This window comes from Conger conger, chromosome 4 (assembly GCF_963514075.1).
Source record: "Conger conger chromosome 4, fConCon1.1, whole genome shotgun sequence".
Taxonomy (NCBI): domain Eukaryota; kingdom Metazoa; phylum Chordata; class Actinopteri; order Anguilliformes; family Congridae; genus Conger; species Conger conger.
The window spans coordinates 36,871,159-36,891,951 of NC_083763.1; the positions used below are offsets into that span (position 1 = coordinate 36,871,159).

At 42.0% G+C, this 20,793-nt stretch overlaps 1 protein-coding gene across 1 annotated transcript in view; it reads left to right on the top strand.

Moving 5' to 3' along the window:
• Nucleotides 1–20,793, top strand: part of flt1 (fms related receptor tyrosine kinase 1) — a 188,051-nt gene that overhangs the window by 130,699 nt on the left and 36,559 nt on the right. Inside the window, exons 17-22 of the mRNA XM_061240512.1 lie at nucleotides 7,494–7,629; nucleotides 7,751–7,855; nucleotides 8,254–8,367; nucleotides 18,982–19,070; nucleotides 20,258–20,369; nucleotides 20,516–20,613. Of these exons, the coding sequence (XP_061096496.1) occupies nucleotides 7,494–7,629; nucleotides 7,751–7,855; nucleotides 8,254–8,367; nucleotides 18,982–19,070; nucleotides 20,258–20,369; nucleotides 20,516–20,613 (654 nt within the window). The remainder of the gene's footprint in view (nucleotides 1–7,493; nucleotides 7,630–7,750; nucleotides 7,856–8,253; nucleotides 8,368–18,981; nucleotides 19,071–20,257; nucleotides 20,370–20,515; nucleotides 20,614–20,793) is intronic.

The window sequence follows — 20,793 nt, forward strand, 5'->3', positions numbered from 1 at the left end:
ATACATATTTCAATGGTACCAACCAAAATCAAACATTTAATAAAGAATAGATTTCACCAAAATCAAGGTTCCATAATGATTGGCACCCCTGCTTTAGTATTTGGTGCATCCACCTGTCGTGAACCACGGACCCCTTGCCGAGCTCAGACCTCACGTTCCCACGAGCAGTACCTCACCATGAGGTGTCTCGGGGACGAAATCAAGTACTCCGAACGTCCTGGAGCCCTGGTAAGTTCTACTGAACTTCCAGCCCAGTCTCGAAGTGAAGGGTGTGATGCAAATCTGGTAATCGATGTCCTGTATTCAATGTATTTCCTCTAAAGACTCTTTGTCACATATGATTATAGTAAGATATATTTTATTATAATCAATCAAAAGAATAGAGTTGTACAGATTACAGTGTACATATCATCTTTTGCAGTTTGCTAATCACATGCAAGTTACATATACCCCTATTAGCTCTTTCTAAATTACCTTTCCACCACGATGTTTAAAAATCAAGGTACACCCTTCCTATATCCATCCTCTTTGGCCTTAGCCTTATCCTATAGCTCCCCCTTCTTGACGTTTAAAAAGAAACTATTCCTATAATATTATATTTATCTAAATATGATAATTTCTCTACATTTTTCTACTTTATATAGTATCCTAATAAGAAATAAAAGATATTTAAAAGTAAACTTATAATATGTTACTTTTCCTACTTCTACAAGTAATATAGATTATAATTACCACTCCAGCTTGGTTATAATTGTTCTGCGTGGCTCTTTCTTCAGCTGAGTCCGCACCACGTACGTCACTCCTCTCTCCATATCCATATCCTGGAGTGGCGCGCAGAGGGAGCGCGCCACTCCAGCTTGACTGTCTTGCGTTGCTCTCTCTTCAACAGCTCGTAGATATCTTCTGAAGCCAAATTCTGGGATCCTGCTCTAAGGTCTAAAAACTTATCCCTTATATATCTTTTTTGCATACAAAAGTGTACCTTTTTTGACAAGAAATGCCCCCATTATGTCAAGCGGGAAGACATTTATCTTTTATATAACCTGTTTTTTAATGACCATATTAATTATTTCTGTTTTTCCAATTGTCATTTTCTCATACCTCAAAAGAACTGTCCCCAATATTTTATTTCATGGGCCCCTCTGGTTTGGGAATTTCCCCCAACTTAATATATGAGTGGAAAAACACTAGCCCTTATGTTGTTTTTAATGAACCTATTCATCACTGGTGTCTGTGTCAGTTTCATAATCTCTCCTTGGCTTCCTCCAAACTTTGATTTCATGTAAGCCAGACGTTAAAGCCTGCCACCATCTCAACACACTCTTCAGGTGCCCCTCTCCGCGGCGCCTTAAGGGATCTACAAAGGACATCCAGCTAATAGCTGAGTGTAAATCATCCGCCATTAATCATTAATTTTCTTTCGGTATTGACATCCCTTCCGTTTTCCTTATTTTTGTTTTTCTTTAGCCAGGCATTGTGCCCCTCCCCTGTAGGGTTGGGGTATTCTCAGTCAGAACTTTAACCTTGCTCCTTAAAACCCTAAATCTAAGTCCCCCGACTTCAGACTCCTCTACTGACAAGCATGGCTGCTCATTCTCTGAACCACATATTTTTCTTCTTACGGGCGTTCTTACTACCACCTCGATGGCGTGTGCGAGGGGTTTAACAATGCATTCCTTTCTAACCCATCCCCCGTCAATCTCTCATCAGGGGGGCCTAGAGCCGGGTCCTCGACACACCTCTGGCAAGGATAATAGCATGGAGTCTTTTCCTGTATTCACCTCAATCCTGTATTCCTGGATTGTGATCTGGCGCCTGAGATGGCCATTGCAGAACATAGATTTTGTTGTCACAGAACCATTTTTGTGCAGATTTTGAGGTATGCTTTAGGTCATTGCCTTGATGGAAAGTCCACTGACAGCCAAGTCTCAGCCTTGTGGTCGAGGCAACCAGATTCTCATTCAAATTGCCTTGGTGGAATCCATTATGCAATTGATTTTATCCAGTGCCCCTGGACCTCTGGAATGAAAACAGCCCCAAAACATCACTGACTGCATCTTCTATTGTGCATGTCTGTTTGACTCAAAATGTACTGATGCTGAGATTTACCAAGATAGTAAAATGGTATGGATTTGTGAGGAAGTGGCTCCACTGCTATTTGCTGCTAAAATGCAGGGCTGGTACAGAGCACAGAGAGATTCCAACCCAGAAAGAAGAGCAAGGTGAAATTGAAGACAGATAGAGAGACAGGGAAAAAGAAAAGAATAGGAGACCTCAGTGAATGGGAGAAGCATTCGCAAAGAAGAAAATGGAGAGATAGGAAGAGAGTGGCAAAAGTCAGAGAAAAACCTTGGACAGCTATGCCCTCTTCCCTGCAACCACACCCTCACCTCCTGAACCAGAGCCAATGGCAGGGCCCTCAAGGTTTAGAAGTGTAAATTAGGGCATTTTAATATTCAATTGAGTTACTACATTGTTGTTTTATTATATTTGTGTTGTTTGTATTTTCCATGAACTAAGTGGCATATTATGTTACTTAAAGTTCATAAAAATCAATTAACAATGAGTCGCTTCTGCTAATTCCATCCTGTTATTCTCTGTTCCACCATGTTATGCTCCATTCCACCCTGTTAGCTAAGTATATAAAAAAAAAAAAATAGACAGTTATGTCAAATGATTTGCATGTTTTTGCAGAGATTGATTAACTGCGCACATAATTAAACCAAAAATATTTTCTGTTGTTCACAATTTCTTACCAAAAATGGGTACAAAAATGCATATAAAAAAACCAGACACATTCCACTCTATCCCAAATGTTTTAGATTTAGTTAAAAAATATATATATATATTATGGAATAATGGACACATAATGTCTAAGAATGTTTTTTTTTTGTAAAGCACTGGTGGAATATTCTCACAGTCCATGTCTGAACTGTCTGCCCATTAGGATTTAAGTGCCTGAGCTTACCCAGTTTTCTTGAAAGATAAACATTTCTGACAGAATAATGAAAACATCAAATTAATTTTTTTACAAGATCACAAAGTTACTGGATAACAAGAATGACCCAGCTGTCACACAGATTAGACCGAGGCCATGTCAAAAACAGCTGACTTGCATACATACAGTGGTGTGAAAAAGTGTTTGCCCCCTTCCTGATTTCTTCTTTTTTTGCATGTTTGTCACACTTAAATGTTTCAGATCATCAAACAAATTTAAATATTAGACAAAGACAACACAAGTAAACACAAAATCCAGTTTCTAAATGAAGGTTTTTATTATTAAGGGAGAAAAAAAATCCAAACCTACATGGCCCTGTGTGAAAAAGTGATTGCCCCCCCTGTTAAAACATAACTTAACTGTGGTTTATAAAAACTGAGTTCAATTTCTCTAGCCACACCCAGGCCTGATTACTGCCACACCTGTTCTCAATTTAGAAATCACTTAAATAGGACCTGCCTGACAAAGTGAAGTAGACCAAATGATCCTCAAAAGCTAGACATCATGCGGAGATCTAAAGAAATTCACAAACAAATGAGAAAGAAAGTAATTGAGATCTATCAGTCTGGAAAAGGTTATAAAGCCATTTCTAAAGCTTTGGGACTCCAGCGAACCACAGTGAGAGCCATTATCCACAAATGGCGAAAACATGGAACAGTGGTGAACCTTCCCAGGAGTGGCCGGCTGACCAAAATTACTCCAAGAGCGCAGCGACGACTCATCCAAGAGGTCACAAAAGACCCCACAACAACATCCAAAGAACTGCAGGCCTCACTTGCCTCAGTTAAGGTCAGTGTTCATGACTCCACCAAAAGAAAGAGACTGGGCAAAAATGGCCTGCATGGCAGAGTTCCAAGACGACAACCACTGCTGAGCAAAAAGAACATTAAGGCTCGTCTCAATTTTGCCAGAAAACATCTTGATGTTCCCCAAGACTTTTGGGAAAATACTCTGTGGTCTGACGAGACAAAAGTTGAACTTTTTGGAAGGTGTGTGTCCCATTACATCTGGCGTAAAAGTAACACCGCATTTCAGAAAAAGAACATCATACCAACAGTAAAATATGGTGGTGGTAGTGTGATGGTCTGGGGCTGTTTTGCTGCTTCAGGACCTGGAAGACTTGCTGTGATAAATGGAACCATGAATTCTGCTGTCTACCAAAAAATCCTGAAGGAGAATGTCTGGCCATCTGTTCGTGACCTCAAGCTGAAATGAACTTGGGTTCTGCAGCAGGACAATGATCCAAAACACACCAGCAAGTCCACCTCTGAATGGCTGAAGAAAAACAAAATGAAGACTTTGGAGTGGCCTAGTCAAAGTCCTGACCTGAATCCTATTGAGATGCTGTGGCATGACCTTAAAAAGGCGGTTCATGCTCAAAAACCCTCCAATGTGGCTGAATTACAACAATTCTGCACAGATGAGTGGGCCAAAATTCCTCCACAGCGCTGTAAGAGACTCAAACGCTTGATTGCAGTTGTTGCTGCTAAGGGTGACCCAACCAGTTATTAGGTTTAGGGAGCAATCACTTTTTCACACAGGGCCATGTAGGTTTGGATTTTTTTTCTCCCTTAATAATAAAAACCGTCATTTAAAAACTGCATTTTGTGTTTACTTGTGTTGTCTTTGACTAATATTTAAATTTGTTTGATCTTTAACATTTAAGTGTGACAAAGGGGGCAAACACTTTTTCACACCACTGTAAATTGAGTACACTAAATGAGAAAGTAGGTGAAATGTTTCTCTAAATGTAGTGTTGATAATATATGTACTTCCATGGTTTCACTGAGTGTCAGCATTCCTGAAACTACAGTGTCCTCAAAATATGAGTTGTCTGATGAACATACTGCAGACTGTCCAACAGATCCTACATTCAATTTTAAAATGGTACGGCAGCCTTTTAATGAAAATATCCGCCTCTTCCTTTGTGATCTACTGGACTGTGATTTAACCCAAAGATAGCCCTGCCTCTTCCTCTCTGTGTGAGCTCCTTAAAAGTATGGTTACCCTCTGTCCACACCGTAGTCACCCTGTCAGTTCGTTCATTCATTGTTATTCGTTTCACCTGCATTTTCACTTCCTGATTGTTTCCCACACCTGATTGACATTTCCTGGTGTTAGCTGTCTTATATGACCCCCCTTGTTTTGTATGTCTTGTCGCCAGATTGTAATGTGTCTTTATCATATTCTCAAGCGTTATTATATGATTGATTTCTGTTACGACCTGTTTCGCCCCCACGTTTTTGTTTATCCCGTCTGTATAGTTCTGAACCGGATACCGATTCTGTCTGATTTGCCTGTTTGTTTTCAATCCTTCGCCTGTGAACACTGCGTTTTGGATTATCCGTATTGTACCTGTTTGCTGGAGAGCTGACCCATTGTCTGGACTATAAACTATGAACTGCCTTACTCCTGCTGATTCTGTTTGCTGGCTATTGACCTCCGCCAGTCTGACCTGCCCTTATTCTAATAAAGACTCTGAAGTTACTCCTGCCTGCTGGATTTCTGCGACTGGATCCGGTTGTTTGGCAAACCTGATAAAGACCTTATCAAATATAATTTGAGCTATTTTTATCATATATTTATTCCTCCCCTTTCTCACTCTGTTTTCCTTCTTCCACATTCACATTCACATTATTTTCTTTCTTGCTAGGTTGTCATTTTCCCTCATGAAATGAAGCCACACTTTTGACTGTTTACCGTGGCCCATCTTTCATCCTATGGAAATGCGGCTTATGATGCTCTAGTTGTCCTCATAGCTAAAGAAATCGACTCAGACGGTGGAAGGTGGACTGATCTGTATTTTTGCAATAGGGCTGTTAATTGCCATGTTTGACTGTGAAAAAACATTGCGGTTCTTTCTGCCACAAACTCATGCTTGTTTCAAGTGCCTAGAATAGTCTATATGATTTAATGAAAACATGATTAGAAAAGAGTTTCTATTTTTGTATTTTTTTTTTTATTAAGCTAATTATAACGCTATAATGCACAATTCGAGATAAGTGTCCATTCCGGTTAGCCAGTTTGATTAACCATGCAATTAAGTAAGGGATAATAGGTGGGCAGCTATCATGGAATAACGATCAATCCGGACAGTTGCCTCCTGGAAGGTCATTATTCAATGATAGCGGAAGTGGCTTACTTTTTGCCATACAAAAGGAACCGATCTGTAATTTGGCACAAAATTGTGATTTAAAGTGATTTTGTTATTTCAAATTAATTGAAATATGAGATAAAAATGTCCATGGTGTTCTCAGAGATAATACAACTTAGGCCAATTCTGAAGTAATGGGAGTATTGGAGCAAGACATTGACTGTTAACATTACATTACCTGTTCTGGCTGAAATGTTAGCCTGCATCTGACTCTTCTCAGTAGCTAGGTTATAACCTCTTTGGCATAACTATAACATGTTACCTCATCATTGTAACTCCTGGTATGACTTTGTACAACCTTATTGCTATGTAGCTAAAAGTAGCTAACTGAATATGCTGTACAGCAAACAGACTGTAATAGCCGTAATAATTGATTAAGTTAGATTTACCAAGAAACCCAAACATGTATTGGTGATTGCCTGAAGTAACCAATGAGAATTGAGCATTCAGCAAAGCCATGTAATAATGATATTGAATTCATACTGTAGTGCTATCTAAGAACTACAGAACTACAGAAGAAAATCTGAAGTATTTGTTAACATTTACTGTGAACTATTTTCATATGGAGAAACGTCCACTCTACTGTGCCATGTTTCCAAACCATTTCGCATAAGCTGGAGGAAAAGAGGCACATCATTCTCACATGCTTAGGTGTGTGCCTTTTATGTCTGAATGTGATCCTACTCAGGCCAAGCACAGATATGCATATTAATTATCCTGTTGGTTATTTTATTTATTCTGTATTTTTGTTTGTAATATAGTTAGGATAACATTCTAATTGTGAGGCTGCGTGAATTGGGATCACAGGATGGAGTGCAATAGAGAACACACCCATGTAATTTGATTGCGTTATGACCTTTGTTTGAAGAGATTAAAGGAGCATGGAAGAAGATGATGAGGATTTATCATGATTAAGGGTTGATGCTGTTGGGTCTGTTGGGCCTACCCTGTACACTGTCTTATTATCCCATCACGTCTATCCTTTTTCCTTTGTTTCCATCTTTTCTGTTCTCACACATCTGTACTTTAAGACACCAATTTTAACAAAACTGAACTACAACAACACAAACAATGGAGCTGTTTGCTAATGAACTGGATCTTGGATCAGCTGAAGTGAAGGAAATGGCAAATGGCAGTGAGTGTTCCCAATGTAAGATCGTCTGGGTCGTTCCATCCCAGAGCCACCTTCAGATGCATAGTCATAACCCCTAGACAGGTGAGAGTAACAATACACATTTGGTAGTTTGAGATTTTTAGGACTAGTATTTCGTCACAGTGGTTTAATGAATGCCATAGAAAGGGTCCATGCCCTGCTGATGTTTAGGATGTTTGTCTTTATAGCCAAGTTCCCCAGGCGTCAAGGCGGAGTACCTGTCAATTATTCTTGCACCAGGGAAGGGGCCATTGGATGAGCAGTATAAGAGGATGCCTTATGATCCTGGTCAATGGGAATTCCCACAGGATCGCCTCAAACTGGGTATGATGACATGTGGTCAACTTTAGCCCGGTGTGCTGTTCTTCAGATGGTGTCAGTTCATCATCAAAATAAGTTACATTTTCAGATGTTGTGTGATCTTTGCTCTGTTTTTTCACTATAGAAAAGCCTCTAGGTCATGGTGCCTTTGGCAAGGTCATGCAGGCATCTGCCTTTGGCATCAGTAACTCCAGCAGCTGTAGAACTGTGGCTGTGAAGATGCTGAAAGGTACTAATTTGACATTTCTAACATTAAATTAACCTCACCTCACAATCCATTACATTCACTTACCAGTCACTCTTTTTCAGAGCAACAAAAATGAAGAACACATACCTTGTTTGCAAAAATGCACCTCACCTCACATTCTTTGTTATGAAAAATGCATCCCATTTTACATTCCCTGTAATACAAATGAATCTTGCCTCACATACTCTGTTGCCATGGTGGGATGTTAGTTCATATGTCATTACACAGAATCCACCATACGTCATATGCTCTTTTTGTACAGAAAGAAGCACATCAAAAAGGCCATTACCAAGAATGCACAACACCTCACATGTCCTGTCACCCAGAAATTTGTGCCACACTTTATGCATTTGTCATGATGTGTTATGTCATTGTACCAGATGGAGCCACGCCCAGTGAGCATAAAGCTCTGATGACTGAGTTGAAGATCCTGATCCACATTGGGCATCATCTCAATGTGGTCAATCTGCTTGGAGCTTGTACCAAACCAGGAGGTATGTCTGAGCAGTGTAAAAAACACTTCCAAGTAACTCATCTACTTTGCAGGTGCAAATGATGCCATGAAAAAACATCCAAAAATGTAAACACCAATTTTTTGTGCTTTTTTCCATTACAGCTTCCCAATTAATAGTGTGTGTTTATCAGACCAGGGTAAATTACCATTACATATTTGTATTTGGTGGCACGGATGGTGCAGTGGGTAGCACTGCCGCCTCACAGCAAGGAGGTCCTGGGTTCGAATCCCCGTCGGCCGGGGCCTCTCTGTGTGGAGTTTGCATGTTCTCCCCGTGTCTGCGTGGGTTTCCTCCGGGTACTCCGGTTTCCTCCCACAGTCCAAAGACATGCAGGTTAGGCTGATTGGAGACTCTAAAAATTGCCCATAGGTATGAGTGTGTGAGTGAATGGTGTTTGTGCCCTGTGATGGACTGGCGACCTGTCTAGGGTGTATTCCTGCCTTTCGCCCAATGTATGCTGGGATAGGCTCCAGCCCCCCTGCGGCCCTGTTCAGGATAAGTGGGTTAAGATAATGGATGGATGGATATTTGTATTTCTGAATTCAAAATCAATTCTAAATTAATTACTTAATTTACAATTTCAGTAGTATTTTAAAAATTGCACCCTGTTTGTAAATACTTTTGAAAGGTATTTACTAGGGGTGAGCATTATCTGTATCTCTATCTGTATCTGTTCAGCCAACTACAGTTGTGTGCTAAAATGTGGGCACCCCTGGTAAAAAAGCATTTTACAGTTAATATCCAAGTGAACAGAGGCGAACCTGATCTCTAAATGGTAGAACACTAAACATGACACATTTCTTCAAATTAGAAAAAAGATTACTGTTTATTTGAATTGTTTACAGTTTCAAAATAATAAAAAAAGAAAAAAGACCCAGTGGAAAAGTTTGGGAACCCAGTCAGTTAGTACTTTGTAACTCCTCCTTGGGCAACTATAACAGCTTGTAAATGCTTCCTGTAGCTAGCTAAGAATCTTTCAATTCTCCCTTTTTCCCCATTCTTCCTGGCAGAACACCTCTAGCTCAGAAATATTTGTTGTGCTCCTTGCATGCACAGCATGTTGAAGATCTCTCCACATATTTTCAATAATATTCAAGTCACTTTGGTGGCCACTCCAAAACCTTCATCCATTTTCCCTTGCGGTACTTTATGGTTGATTTCGATGTATGCTTTGGATCACTGTCTTGCTCTCTTCAACTTCAACGTCTACACTGGCCTTTGAACATTGGCCTCTTCAACTTCAATGTCTGGATTGGCCTTTGAACATTGGCCTCTAGAATTTCTTGATATTTGGTGGAATCCATTCTTCCTTTCACTCACACAATATTTTTTGTACCCCTAGTGTCATGGTTGCCTTGATTCATTGGGCATTAACTCTTGGGATTATGAGAGGGCATGCCTTACACATTCATGCTTCCCTTGTGTAGCTAGTATCGCTGATTGCACAAGGAGCTCGCAAACAGGTGTTAATGATCTATAAAAGTCTGCGTTACATTTCACGTCATTTCATTCACAAAACCGGTAAAGAGAGAATCAGGACTGGATTCCGGGACTTTCCCTAGTTAGGGCTGATGCAGATTTTGGGGAACCGTTTCTGCCTAACACTTTGGCAGTTTGATATCGCTCTCTGAAATCTCCTCTCACCTGGGTTATCACCTTGTTTAGTGTTAGCAGAGCTGAAGGCGAGTCGGCTTGTGAATGGAGTTTGTATCACTCCTTATTTTCCCAATATGCAAGGTATACGGTGGTGGAAAGACGGGAATGTTTCAAAGTAAAAGGAATCCATGCCCTTTCTGTAGCTAGGTAACCAAGTTCATGGCATGGTGTTCTTTGTCACATTTGGGTGGGTACTAGCCTGGAGACTCACCGCCTGACGTTTCAGCTGTTTGGTCTCTCTACCTGAGATTTGCCTTTCATTACATTACATTACATGGCATTTAGCAGACGCTCTTATCCAGAGTGACGCACAACGAAGTGCAGATCAAACACAAGTACAAGTGCAAAGAGGACCTGAGAGGACAGTACAGTTCAGAGTCCTAGTGTAACCATACAGATATAATCGGAACCCTTGAAGAATACATCAACTTCCAAACTAGCATACCAGTTGGCAGCTAGAATACCCCAAGTACAACAATACAATAACAAATACAAAACACAACATCTATACAACTATATAAGTGCCATTACAGTCTATGGCATATATAAGGCTAATCATGGTGGTGAGTTAGGGAGGGAAAGGTGTAGCCTGAAGAGATGAGTCTTCAGTCTGCGCTTGAAAGAGGTCAGAGACTCTGACATCCACCGGGAGGTCATTCCACCACCGTGGGACCAGGACAGACAGCAGTCGTGAGCGGGAAGTGCAGGTGTGGCGAGGGGGAGGCGCCAGACGGCATGAAGTGGCAGAACGGAGGGGTCGTGCTGGTATATAGGTCTTGATGAGTGATTGCATATATACAGGGGCTGATCCCTTAACTGCCTGGTACATGAGCACCAAAGTTTTACATTTGATGCGAGCCATAACAGGCAGCCAGTGGAGGTTGCTGAGTAGGGGGGTGACATGTGTCTGGGAACATTGAATACCAGATGGGCTGCAGCATTCTGGATCAGTTGTAGGGGTCTGATGGCAGATGCTGGAAGGCCAGCCAGCAGAGAATTGCAATAGTCCAGACGGGACAGGACCATTGCTTGGACAAGGAGCTGAGTGGAGTAGGTGGTGAGAAAGGGTTGGATTCTCTGGATGTTGTACAGGAAGAACCAGAACGCCCGGGTCACCGTAGCAATGTTTTCGGAGAAGGACAGCCTATTGTCCATCATCACTCCAAGGTTTCTTGCACTAGGGGATGAGGTCACTGTGGTATCCCCTAGTGAGATGGAAAAATCGGAGAACGGAGAGGTTAGAGCAGGGATGAAGTTTACCTCCGTCTTACCTGGGTTGAGCTTTAGATGGTGGTTGCCCATCCAGCTATGGATGTCTCACAGGCAGGCAGAGATACGGGTAGAGACCTGTGTGTCTGATGGGGGAAAGGAGAGAAAGAGTTGGGTGTCATCGGCATAACAATGATATGAGATGCCATGAGCAGAGATAACAGGGCCAAGGGATCTTGTGTAAATGGAGAAGAGGAGGGGTCCGAGGACTGAGCCCTGGGGGACTCCTGTAACAAGGGGGCGAGGTGTTGACACTCTTCCAGCCCAGGACACCTGGGAGGACCGGCCAGAGAGATAAGATTTAATCCACTCTAAGGCTGTGCCACAGATCCCTGTAGATGCCAGGGAGGCTAAGAGGATGGAGTGGTTGACCATGTCGAACGCCGCAGAGAGGTCAAGAAGGATCAGGACAGAGGAGAGGGAGGTTGCTTGTGCAGCCTGAAGGGACTCATTGACGGAGAGGAGTGCGGTCTCCGTCGAGTGGCCAGGTCTGAAGCCGGACTGGTGGGGGTCCAGCAGGTTATTCTGTGAGAGGAAGGAAGAGAGTTGGTTGGATGCAGCTTGTTCAATGGATTTGGGTAGAAAAGGAAGGAGAGATACCGGACGGTAGTTTTGAATGCAGGAGGGGTCTAGAGTGGGTTTCTTTAGGAGTGGGGTGATGTAGGCCCTCTTGAATGATGAGGGAAAGCAGCCAGAGGACAGAGAGGAGTTAGCAAGGGAGGTGACAAACAGGAGGATGTCAGGCGTGATTGCCTGAAAGTGGTTTGAGGGGATGGGGTCCAGGGCACAAGTAGTCGGGCGGTGGGAGAGCAGGAGGTGAGATACATCAGCATCTGTAAGGGGACAGAAAGAGGAGAAACAGGGGGCAGGCACAGAAAGGGAGGCAGGCACAGAGGTGGAGGTGGTCGCGAAGGTGCTACGGATATCTGCAACCATCTCATAAAAAAATACTGCAAAGTCCTCAGCAGTGAGGGAGGACTGAGATGGCGGGGGAGGTGTCCCTTTCCAAGAACATTGCGGCGGTGACCCGGCGGTGACCCGGTCATGCAGGTTCTTCCTATACAACATACGGAGAATCCGCCCCTACTCGACCCAGCTCCTGGTCCAAGTGACGGTTCTGTCCCGCCTGGACTACTGCAATTCCCTCTTGGCTGGCCTCCCAGCGTCCGCCATCAGACCCCCTCCAACTTGAATGCAGCAGCTCGTCTGGTCTTCAACCTTCCCAAATATTCACACGTCACCCCCCTGCTTACTTCCCTCCACTGGCTGCCTGTCATGGCTTGCATCAAATTCAAAACATTGGTGCTAGCCTTCCAAGCAGTTAAGGGGTCTTCCCCAGCTTACCTACAAAAAAATCATCAGACCCTACACCCCTGCCAGACCTCTTCGTTCAGCCTCCACAGGCCGCTTGGCACCTCCCCCTCTCTGAACCTCCACCTCACGCTCACGACTACTGTCTGTTCTGGCTCCACGGTGGTGGAACAAACTCCCCATTGAGGTCAGAACTGTAGAATCTCTCCCCACCTTCAAGCGCAAATTGAAGAAGCACCTCTTCAAGCAGCACCTCTCCCCGTCCATCCCTACCTCCCTGTGAACCTTAGTTGTTGTCTTTGTGATTTACTTTGTGTTTCGGTATTTTTAGTTGGCTAGGTAAGCAGTGTTTGGATAGTTAAGTTTGGTCACTTTTGCTTTGTTGTTTGTTTGTTTATTTGTATAAATAAAAAAATAAAAATTCAAATAGGCCCTGGTCCTTATCTTTGTTGTACAGGTAGCAGTTTAAATTGTACTTCCCTCTTGGGTCTTTCAGCGCACTTATCCCTGGTTATGGGTATGCACTTTGTTGTACGTCGCTCTGGATAAGAGCGTCTGCCAAATGCCATTAATGTAATGTAATGTAAGGTGTGCTGAGGAGAGAGGAGAAAATGGAGAACAGTTGGCGAGATGATAAACCCACAAGGTTTCCTTAATACCTAATGCTCACACGCAAAAAACAGAAACAATACTTAAGTTCTCTGGATGTCTTCAACAACTACACGCGCCTAGTAGAAAAAATGCACTTCTCTACCGAATTACAAACAATTCCACTGTTATATAGCGTCGCTCTGAGCACGCCTATATAAACTGCTAATTACCAATGCAAACTAGCGATCTAATAATTATCCTAACAATTGCAGCGTCCAAAGTATCTAACTGATTCTGATCACCTAATCAGAATAACAGAAACGAGTGAAACTGCCGGCGGCTGGTGGAAAACCCACTAGATTCGCTAACTAATAACATAATGCAACACACCTGGTCTAACTAACACAGCAATTTGACTAATAAATCTACAACAGCTGATAAACCCACAAGGTTTCCTTAATACCTAATGCTCACACGCAAAAAACAGAAACAATACTTAAGCTCTCTGGAGGTATTCAACAACTACACGCGCCTAGTGAAAAAAATGCACGCGCCTAGTGGAAAAAATGCACGGCTCGCATACCAGCTGTCTCCCTTCAGGGTTAGCTGGAGGCGGAGTCTGCCTTGTGCATTTACTTTTGTTTTATATTTTGTCTTATATTTTCATTTAGTAATTTACCCATAGACAGTACAATCTGTGCAAGTTAATCTTATTCAGTTAGAGACTCAGAAACACCGTTTAGTTTGGGCCAGAGCTTTCGCCCTGGACTGGGGTTATTTCTCTTGACTGTCGCTGCACTTAATACTGCAGTTACGTGTGTATTTCCGGTGTTCACCTTGCACTGCTCTGTCACAATAAAGAGCTAGAGGCAAGAGCCTTATTCGATCTAAATTTGTTGTCACTTTTAAGTTATTCACTAAGCCATGTATACGATTGGCTGCTCTGTCATGATTTGTAGAGTGGGTTAACCGTTTCCTCACCGGTAGAAGTACGGGAGGCTGGGTGGCTTTATGCAATCATTTTCATTTCTCTTTTCTGTTGGTTACAAAGCCATGGTAGCGTTATCCAGAGACTGCACTCTTTAAACCATTATGAACACATCATAGTGGGTAGGGCGATGATGCCACAAATGAACACTGTGCTGTGGGTAGAGTTAGAACATCCTACTTACAATCCTACACATAGCACTGAGTAAGCCACACAGCTTTGCACGGTCTGGATGCCATACGGTTAGCGATGTAGGAACTTGGGACTTGAATAGGGGGTTGTACCTATTCCCTTCTCACCTCGTTTTGGTAGCTCACTCACTGCGGTAGTGGAATTTGGTGGGTGTACAGCTTTCGTCATGACCTGCCATGACACCAAATTAGGTAGATGTTAGCCGGAGGTCTGGTTTCCACTCCAGGACGGCCTTCCCTTGAATAGGCAGTCGCGTTATCTACCTGTTGTTACGCGCCTTGGAGGAGGGTTATTTGATTGATCTTGGTCGTGTCAGAAGTTATTTAGGATTTCTTATTCTCGCTCTTCTGCAGTGATGTGTGGAGACCAAAGATCCAGGCAGGAGTCCAGTAATCCAATACAGAACGGAATATAAACAGACAGAGAACAGGTGCTGGGGAACAGATGATGAAAGACAATGAGAAACAGCTGGGACAAGACGGGAAGGAAATGCCGGACACCGGACGGTCTCCCACATTACCACCACGGGGAGGAGGAGCAGGGAGGGTGGGCGGAAACAAAGGAAAGCAGAGCAAAGAGGCACAGGGATGATCAGGGCAACAGGAGTAGTGAGTGAGAACCGGAAAAGTACAGCAAATGGGGTTTCAGGCGGGTGCAGGGTCTCAGGCGGACACGGGTCTTCTCTGGGCAGAAGCAGTGCAGGGGCCAGGTGTGGGTCTTTGGGCGAAACTGCAGACTTGGGTCCGGGGCAAAGCAGGAGGTTGGACCTTGACCGGGACTGGAAGCTGTGGTTGCCAGTGTTGCTGCCAATCCAATCGAGACTACATTGATTGCAGAGTCAATAATCTCTTCTAAAGTCTGAGGGAGACCACCAAACCTAAGTTCATCCCTCAAACGATCAGAGAGTACTTGAAAAAATATGTTGCACAGGGCCTTATCAAAACCTGTGGATTTTGCCAGGGTACAAAATCTGAAAGCATAGGCAGATACTGGACAAAACTCTTGGTGCAGGCAGAGAAGCTGCTGCGGAGTGTCCCACCATTGGCCGGTTAGAGAATCTCCTCATGTCAGCGGAAGAAAAACAAACAAACCAACAAACAGAAATCCCTTAGTCCGCTGGTTCTAGGAGTGGCTTGCTCATTCAGTCACATTTCTGGGCCAGAGGAACCAAGCACAGACTCAGGGGTAACGAGAAGATAGCAGATTTAATAAAGCAAGCAGACAGGGCGTAATCCAGACACGGGTGGTCGGTCCAAACAGGGCAGAGGTACAGAGATCGCAATCCAAAGACAGAGCCAAAGAGCCAGACAGGAGTCATAAAACAAACATCCAGAAATCCAAAACAGAACAGAATATAAACAGACAGACAACAGGCGAGAACGGAACAGAGAACAACCCTACTCAAGGGAAACACAACTGACATGCTAGCAACCAAAGAACAAAACAGGCAGGTTTAAATACACTAACAAATGAACTAAACGATTAACAGGTGTGGGTGCTGGGGAACAGATGATGAAAGACAACGAGAAACAGCTGGGACAAGACAGGAAGGAAATGCATATAAGGAGAGGGGGGTGGAGACATGTAATGAGAGAAAGGTAAAACAAGGACCGGAAAAGTAAAAGCAGAGAACACAGAAAAGGGAAAAACAATAGAAGGGCACGGACTAGAATTGCTGAGCTAATTTAGCATTACTTCCAGCATTTGCAGACCTAGCCAGCTGGTCATGCCAGCTAGCAAACTGCCATTGTTAGGCACAGTAGCAAGCTAGATACCAAGTACTAAGGTCTTATTTAAGCACGCTACCCTTCTGAGCAAAGGGAGCATGGAGAAAACCTGGTGAATTGTGACCCTTTTGGCATTCTATACACAGCTTGCCACATTGTGGATCGATTGCGTAGGAACTGTGGAAGAAAATAAAATCTCTAAATGAAAAAAATTAAAAAGCAACATACAACTCACATCACTGAATGCACACGTGTCGTTTGATCAGAAAGACTAGGTTAATGCAAAAAAAAGAAGGAATTTTGATACGTATTTTTGCTCTTCATATACAAATATGTATGCATTTGTACAAATCGGAAGACACAAGTTGAGAGATATACTGTAGAACACGTGGCTATAGAACACATTTGTGAATCATCTTATTTCTGGATCATGTTATGTGCATTTGTGAATAATATGAAGACTAATCTCTCTTCATGCACGCTGGTTAGCCAATGGTTGTGTCAAAAAGCCAGCTGTTTACACCAATTCAAGGTACTATATAAAAGGAGCACTGTCACACTTTTTTCAGTTCATCTTTGTTTTGAAAAGTTTAAAAATGCCTGCACGCATAATTTAAGTGTTTAATCCAAATAAACTCAACTGAAAAAAGCGTGGCAGTGCTCCTTTAATTAAATTCAGCCTTACCATATTTCATAAATGTGAATTAAGAATCTAGCATTGAATCATCTGGAAAAACTCTCAATACGAAACTATTTATTTCACACTCTCATAATGTGACCTATGTTGTCTTTTACCTCCAAATCAAACATACCCTGAGCAGCCAAAATGAGAGAGATCCTGGCAGGACAGTATTTGCTGATAAATAAAAATCTTAATAATACTTGGATTTCCTTGCTTTCTAATAATGGCAGCAGACAAAGATTAAATTAGTAATTTTTCATGAATGGTGGCACGGATGGTGCAGTGGGTAGCACTGCCACCTCACAGCAAGGAGGTCCTGGGTTTGAATCCTGGTTGGCCAGGGCCTCTCTGTGAGGAGTTTGCATGTTCTCCTTGTGTTTGCGTGGGTTTCCTCCGGGTACTCCGGTTTCCTCCCACAGTCCAAAGACATGCAGGTTAGGCTGATTGGAGAGTCTAAATTGCCCATGGTTATGAGTGTGTGAGTGAATGGTGTGTGTGCCCTGCGATGGACTGGCGACCTGTCCAGGGTGTATTCCTGCCTTTCGCCCAATGTATGCTGGGATAGGCTCCAGCCCCCCTGCGACCCTGTTCAGGTTAAGCGGGTTAAGATAATGGATGGATGGATTTTTCATGACATCCCATGCACTGGAAAAAATATATATAATTAAATATTTCATACATTGCATTTATGTGTGAAACGGAGAGGACAAATAGAGTTTACTGTTTTAATTGCTGGAGGTAACGGATTCCCCTCACCATTAAATCGAAGGCACTCATAAAAATAAGATTAAAAGGTCCTGTCGTTCTGAAAACCATGTTCCCTTCTAAATGCTCTTCTCACTAAGATGGTTCATTTGTCAACAAGAAGCTGGCTTACAACAGCTGAGCTCATTTCTGCTGTCTGAGTGTGATTTCACCAGGTGAATTGATACATATATATTGATGTATATTGATACATGTTTTCCTCCTAAATTAACCTTAAACCTCGGTTTTGCAGGTTGGTGCCGTCTATTTTACACCAGGGTTGTCTGCTTTCTGAGAAAAAGAGACAGAAATTGCACCCCTTACAAAGAAATCCAAACTTTTTAATCCAAGTTGTGTATAAAAAGAAACAAAACATAACCATGATTGAAATGTCTGTTTCCTTCTGGCAAGTATTTTGGTTCTGTTGGGTACTTCCAGAAACAGACTTTTTAGATCTTTCTTGATAATGGATGCTTCTAGTGATGAAAACGGACACTGCTGCCCACTGTTGGAACCTGCAAGTACATCAGACCGTGCACTAACATGTACCATCTGGTGGTGGTTGTGTGAACAACAAGTTATTACTGTGGAAAAAAAAAAAAAAATCTCCCAAGGTAGAAGTGCCAAATTAAACACAAAACCACTATATATAAAAAGGGATGTCATTCCGACATGGATAACCCAATAAGGGTAAATGCCCTGACAATATTCATTGTTTAATTTCACACTTAATGTTCTGGAGTACAGAGCCAAAATAACAGAATTTGGTCAACTGACACGACATGATTTAAACTGTATGGACTTGTCTATAAACACTTAATATTTAATTATATGATATATAAGCAGATAATCAAAATTGAATTCAAAAGTTTAATTTTGAAATTAAAATGGAAACCTTGCTAGCTCATTGGCAGGGGATGTATTTTGTTATTTAAATATGTTGGTACATACTGGTGTTCATGATGATGTTTATCTTAACAGATGCTCCAGGACCTGTAGAAGTTTTCATATTGTAAAAAAATAAAGACCACCCGACTTATTTCAAAATGCATGGGGTCTATTCCTACATTCGTTTCACCACATGCATTACAATGTGATTCCAATGGAGGGACGGAGGGTGAAACTGATGTAGGATTAGATGCCGTACATTTTTAAATATTGCAGACAATCTTTTTTTTTACAATATGAAAAATTCTACAGGTCCTGGAACACCTCTTAAGATAGATGTCTTCTGCATCTATCTTAACATAAGTCAATTGCATCCATTTAATGCAATTTGCTTATGATTATCTGTATATATAAGTACACATATCATATAATATTAAGTGTTTATAGAAAAAAGTATACAGTTTAAAGCATTTTTAATGATGAAAAAACTGGTTTAATGTTGTGGCTGATTGGTGTATATAATAAATGTGTATTTGTGATTTCAGGGCCTCTGATGGTGATAGTCGAGTACTGTCACTATGGTAATCTGTCCAACTACCTGAAGACCAAGAGGAATGTGTTCCTGCACAAGCAGGTCTGTTAGGGTTCCAGTGAAAACTGTCATAATTAAAATTAAAACGCTTTGCAATTTAATTTTTAAAGGTACAATAGGTCATTTCGGACTTAACGGTGAAAAGAGGAATTGCAACAACAAACAACCTCAGACCACAACACTGTTTAAGCTTCCCACAGTCTATGAATATAATGCGTAATATAAAGCGTTATTATACAGTTCAGTGCTCTCGTGCACTGATTTGGAAAGCTGACAGTGACATTATTGGCACCCTTGATCGATACTGTATACACAAAATGTGCTGTAAACTACAAAGTAACAGTTATTGACATTATTTTCCAACATGTGTAAAGTAGTGGACTGTATTAATGATTCAACAGAATCAAAACAGGTTCCATAATTATTGGCACCCCTGGCTTAATACTTTGTGCAAATACCCCTGGCAAAGCTGATAGCCATGAGTCTTTTCCTATAATTTGTGATATGGTCAGAGAACACATTTGGAGGGATTTTTGGCCATTCCTCCAAGCAGAACCTTTCAGAATCATTGATATCCATTGATATCACTATCAGTGAAGCCATTTCTTAAATATGGGGCAAAAATTCTCAAAACCATAATGGGCACTCAAACTCCAGCCTTGAATGCAGAGACAAATTGCTAGCTAGACAGCTCTTAGTATTGTTTTGGGAAGTTTTGCTACTAAGTACACCATTAATTCTATACATATAACATTTATTCTAACATCTGCTACCTAAAGTGGTAACCTTTAATTATTTTAAACCCATTTACATCTAGAAAGTAAAAAGAAAGTGCATTTTAAATGTACTCTCTTGGATCTAGTTCAGAAACAATAGGCCTACTTTTTTGTATTTTTCTAAAATTATTTCTGGAAGGTTTCACAGCTCTGTGCAACCATTAGCTTTCCTGAGGTTATCAGACATTGGAATGAAATTAGCAAACCCTTCTCAGGGGGGACAATTTCATTCTTTCCAAACTTTGGGGGATATGTCCGCCCTGTCCCACTGCCCCCCTATAACCCTACACCAATGAGACACAAATTCTTGTTCTTGTTCATTCAAAGCAAAAAAAAAATTCTACTTAAGATTGCAGAACACTGATAACCACTGCTCGATATTGATCATTGCTCCACACTGATAGCTGCTCCGATCACTACTCCACTCTGAGTTGAATTGTTTTTCTGGGACAGAACCATGTTTGGGACAATGGGGGTAAGAAGAGGCTGGGCAGTGTGTCCAGCAGCCAGAGCAGCACCAGTTCTGGATTTGATGATGAGCAAGAAAACACAGAGGACGAGGAGGGTGAGTCTGTGAGAGGAGGGTGAAGATATGAGGAAAGGGGATGTTTGGTTAGATATACTGAAAGTTGTCATGTACTCTTCTCCACATTCTTCTAATTCTTTCTATTTACTGTTCCTCTCCCCCTCCCTCTTACCTTCTGTCTCCAGGATCCCTCTCAGGATCTGGCACCTGTCTGCTTTTGAAGGACCTGATTTCCTACAGCTTCCAGGTGGCCCGGGGGATGGAGTTCCTGTCCTCCCGCAAGGTCCCATTACTCTTCATTTGTGCGTGTGCATGTGCCTGTGCATGTGCATGCTTGTGCTTTTGTGGGGCTCAAGGTGATACACCAACCAATTTTTAAATGGTTTCTTTCCAAAGAAATATTGCATGTTTACCATTTAATCCCACCAAATTAGAAAAACAGAAAAATCATACAGTATCAATA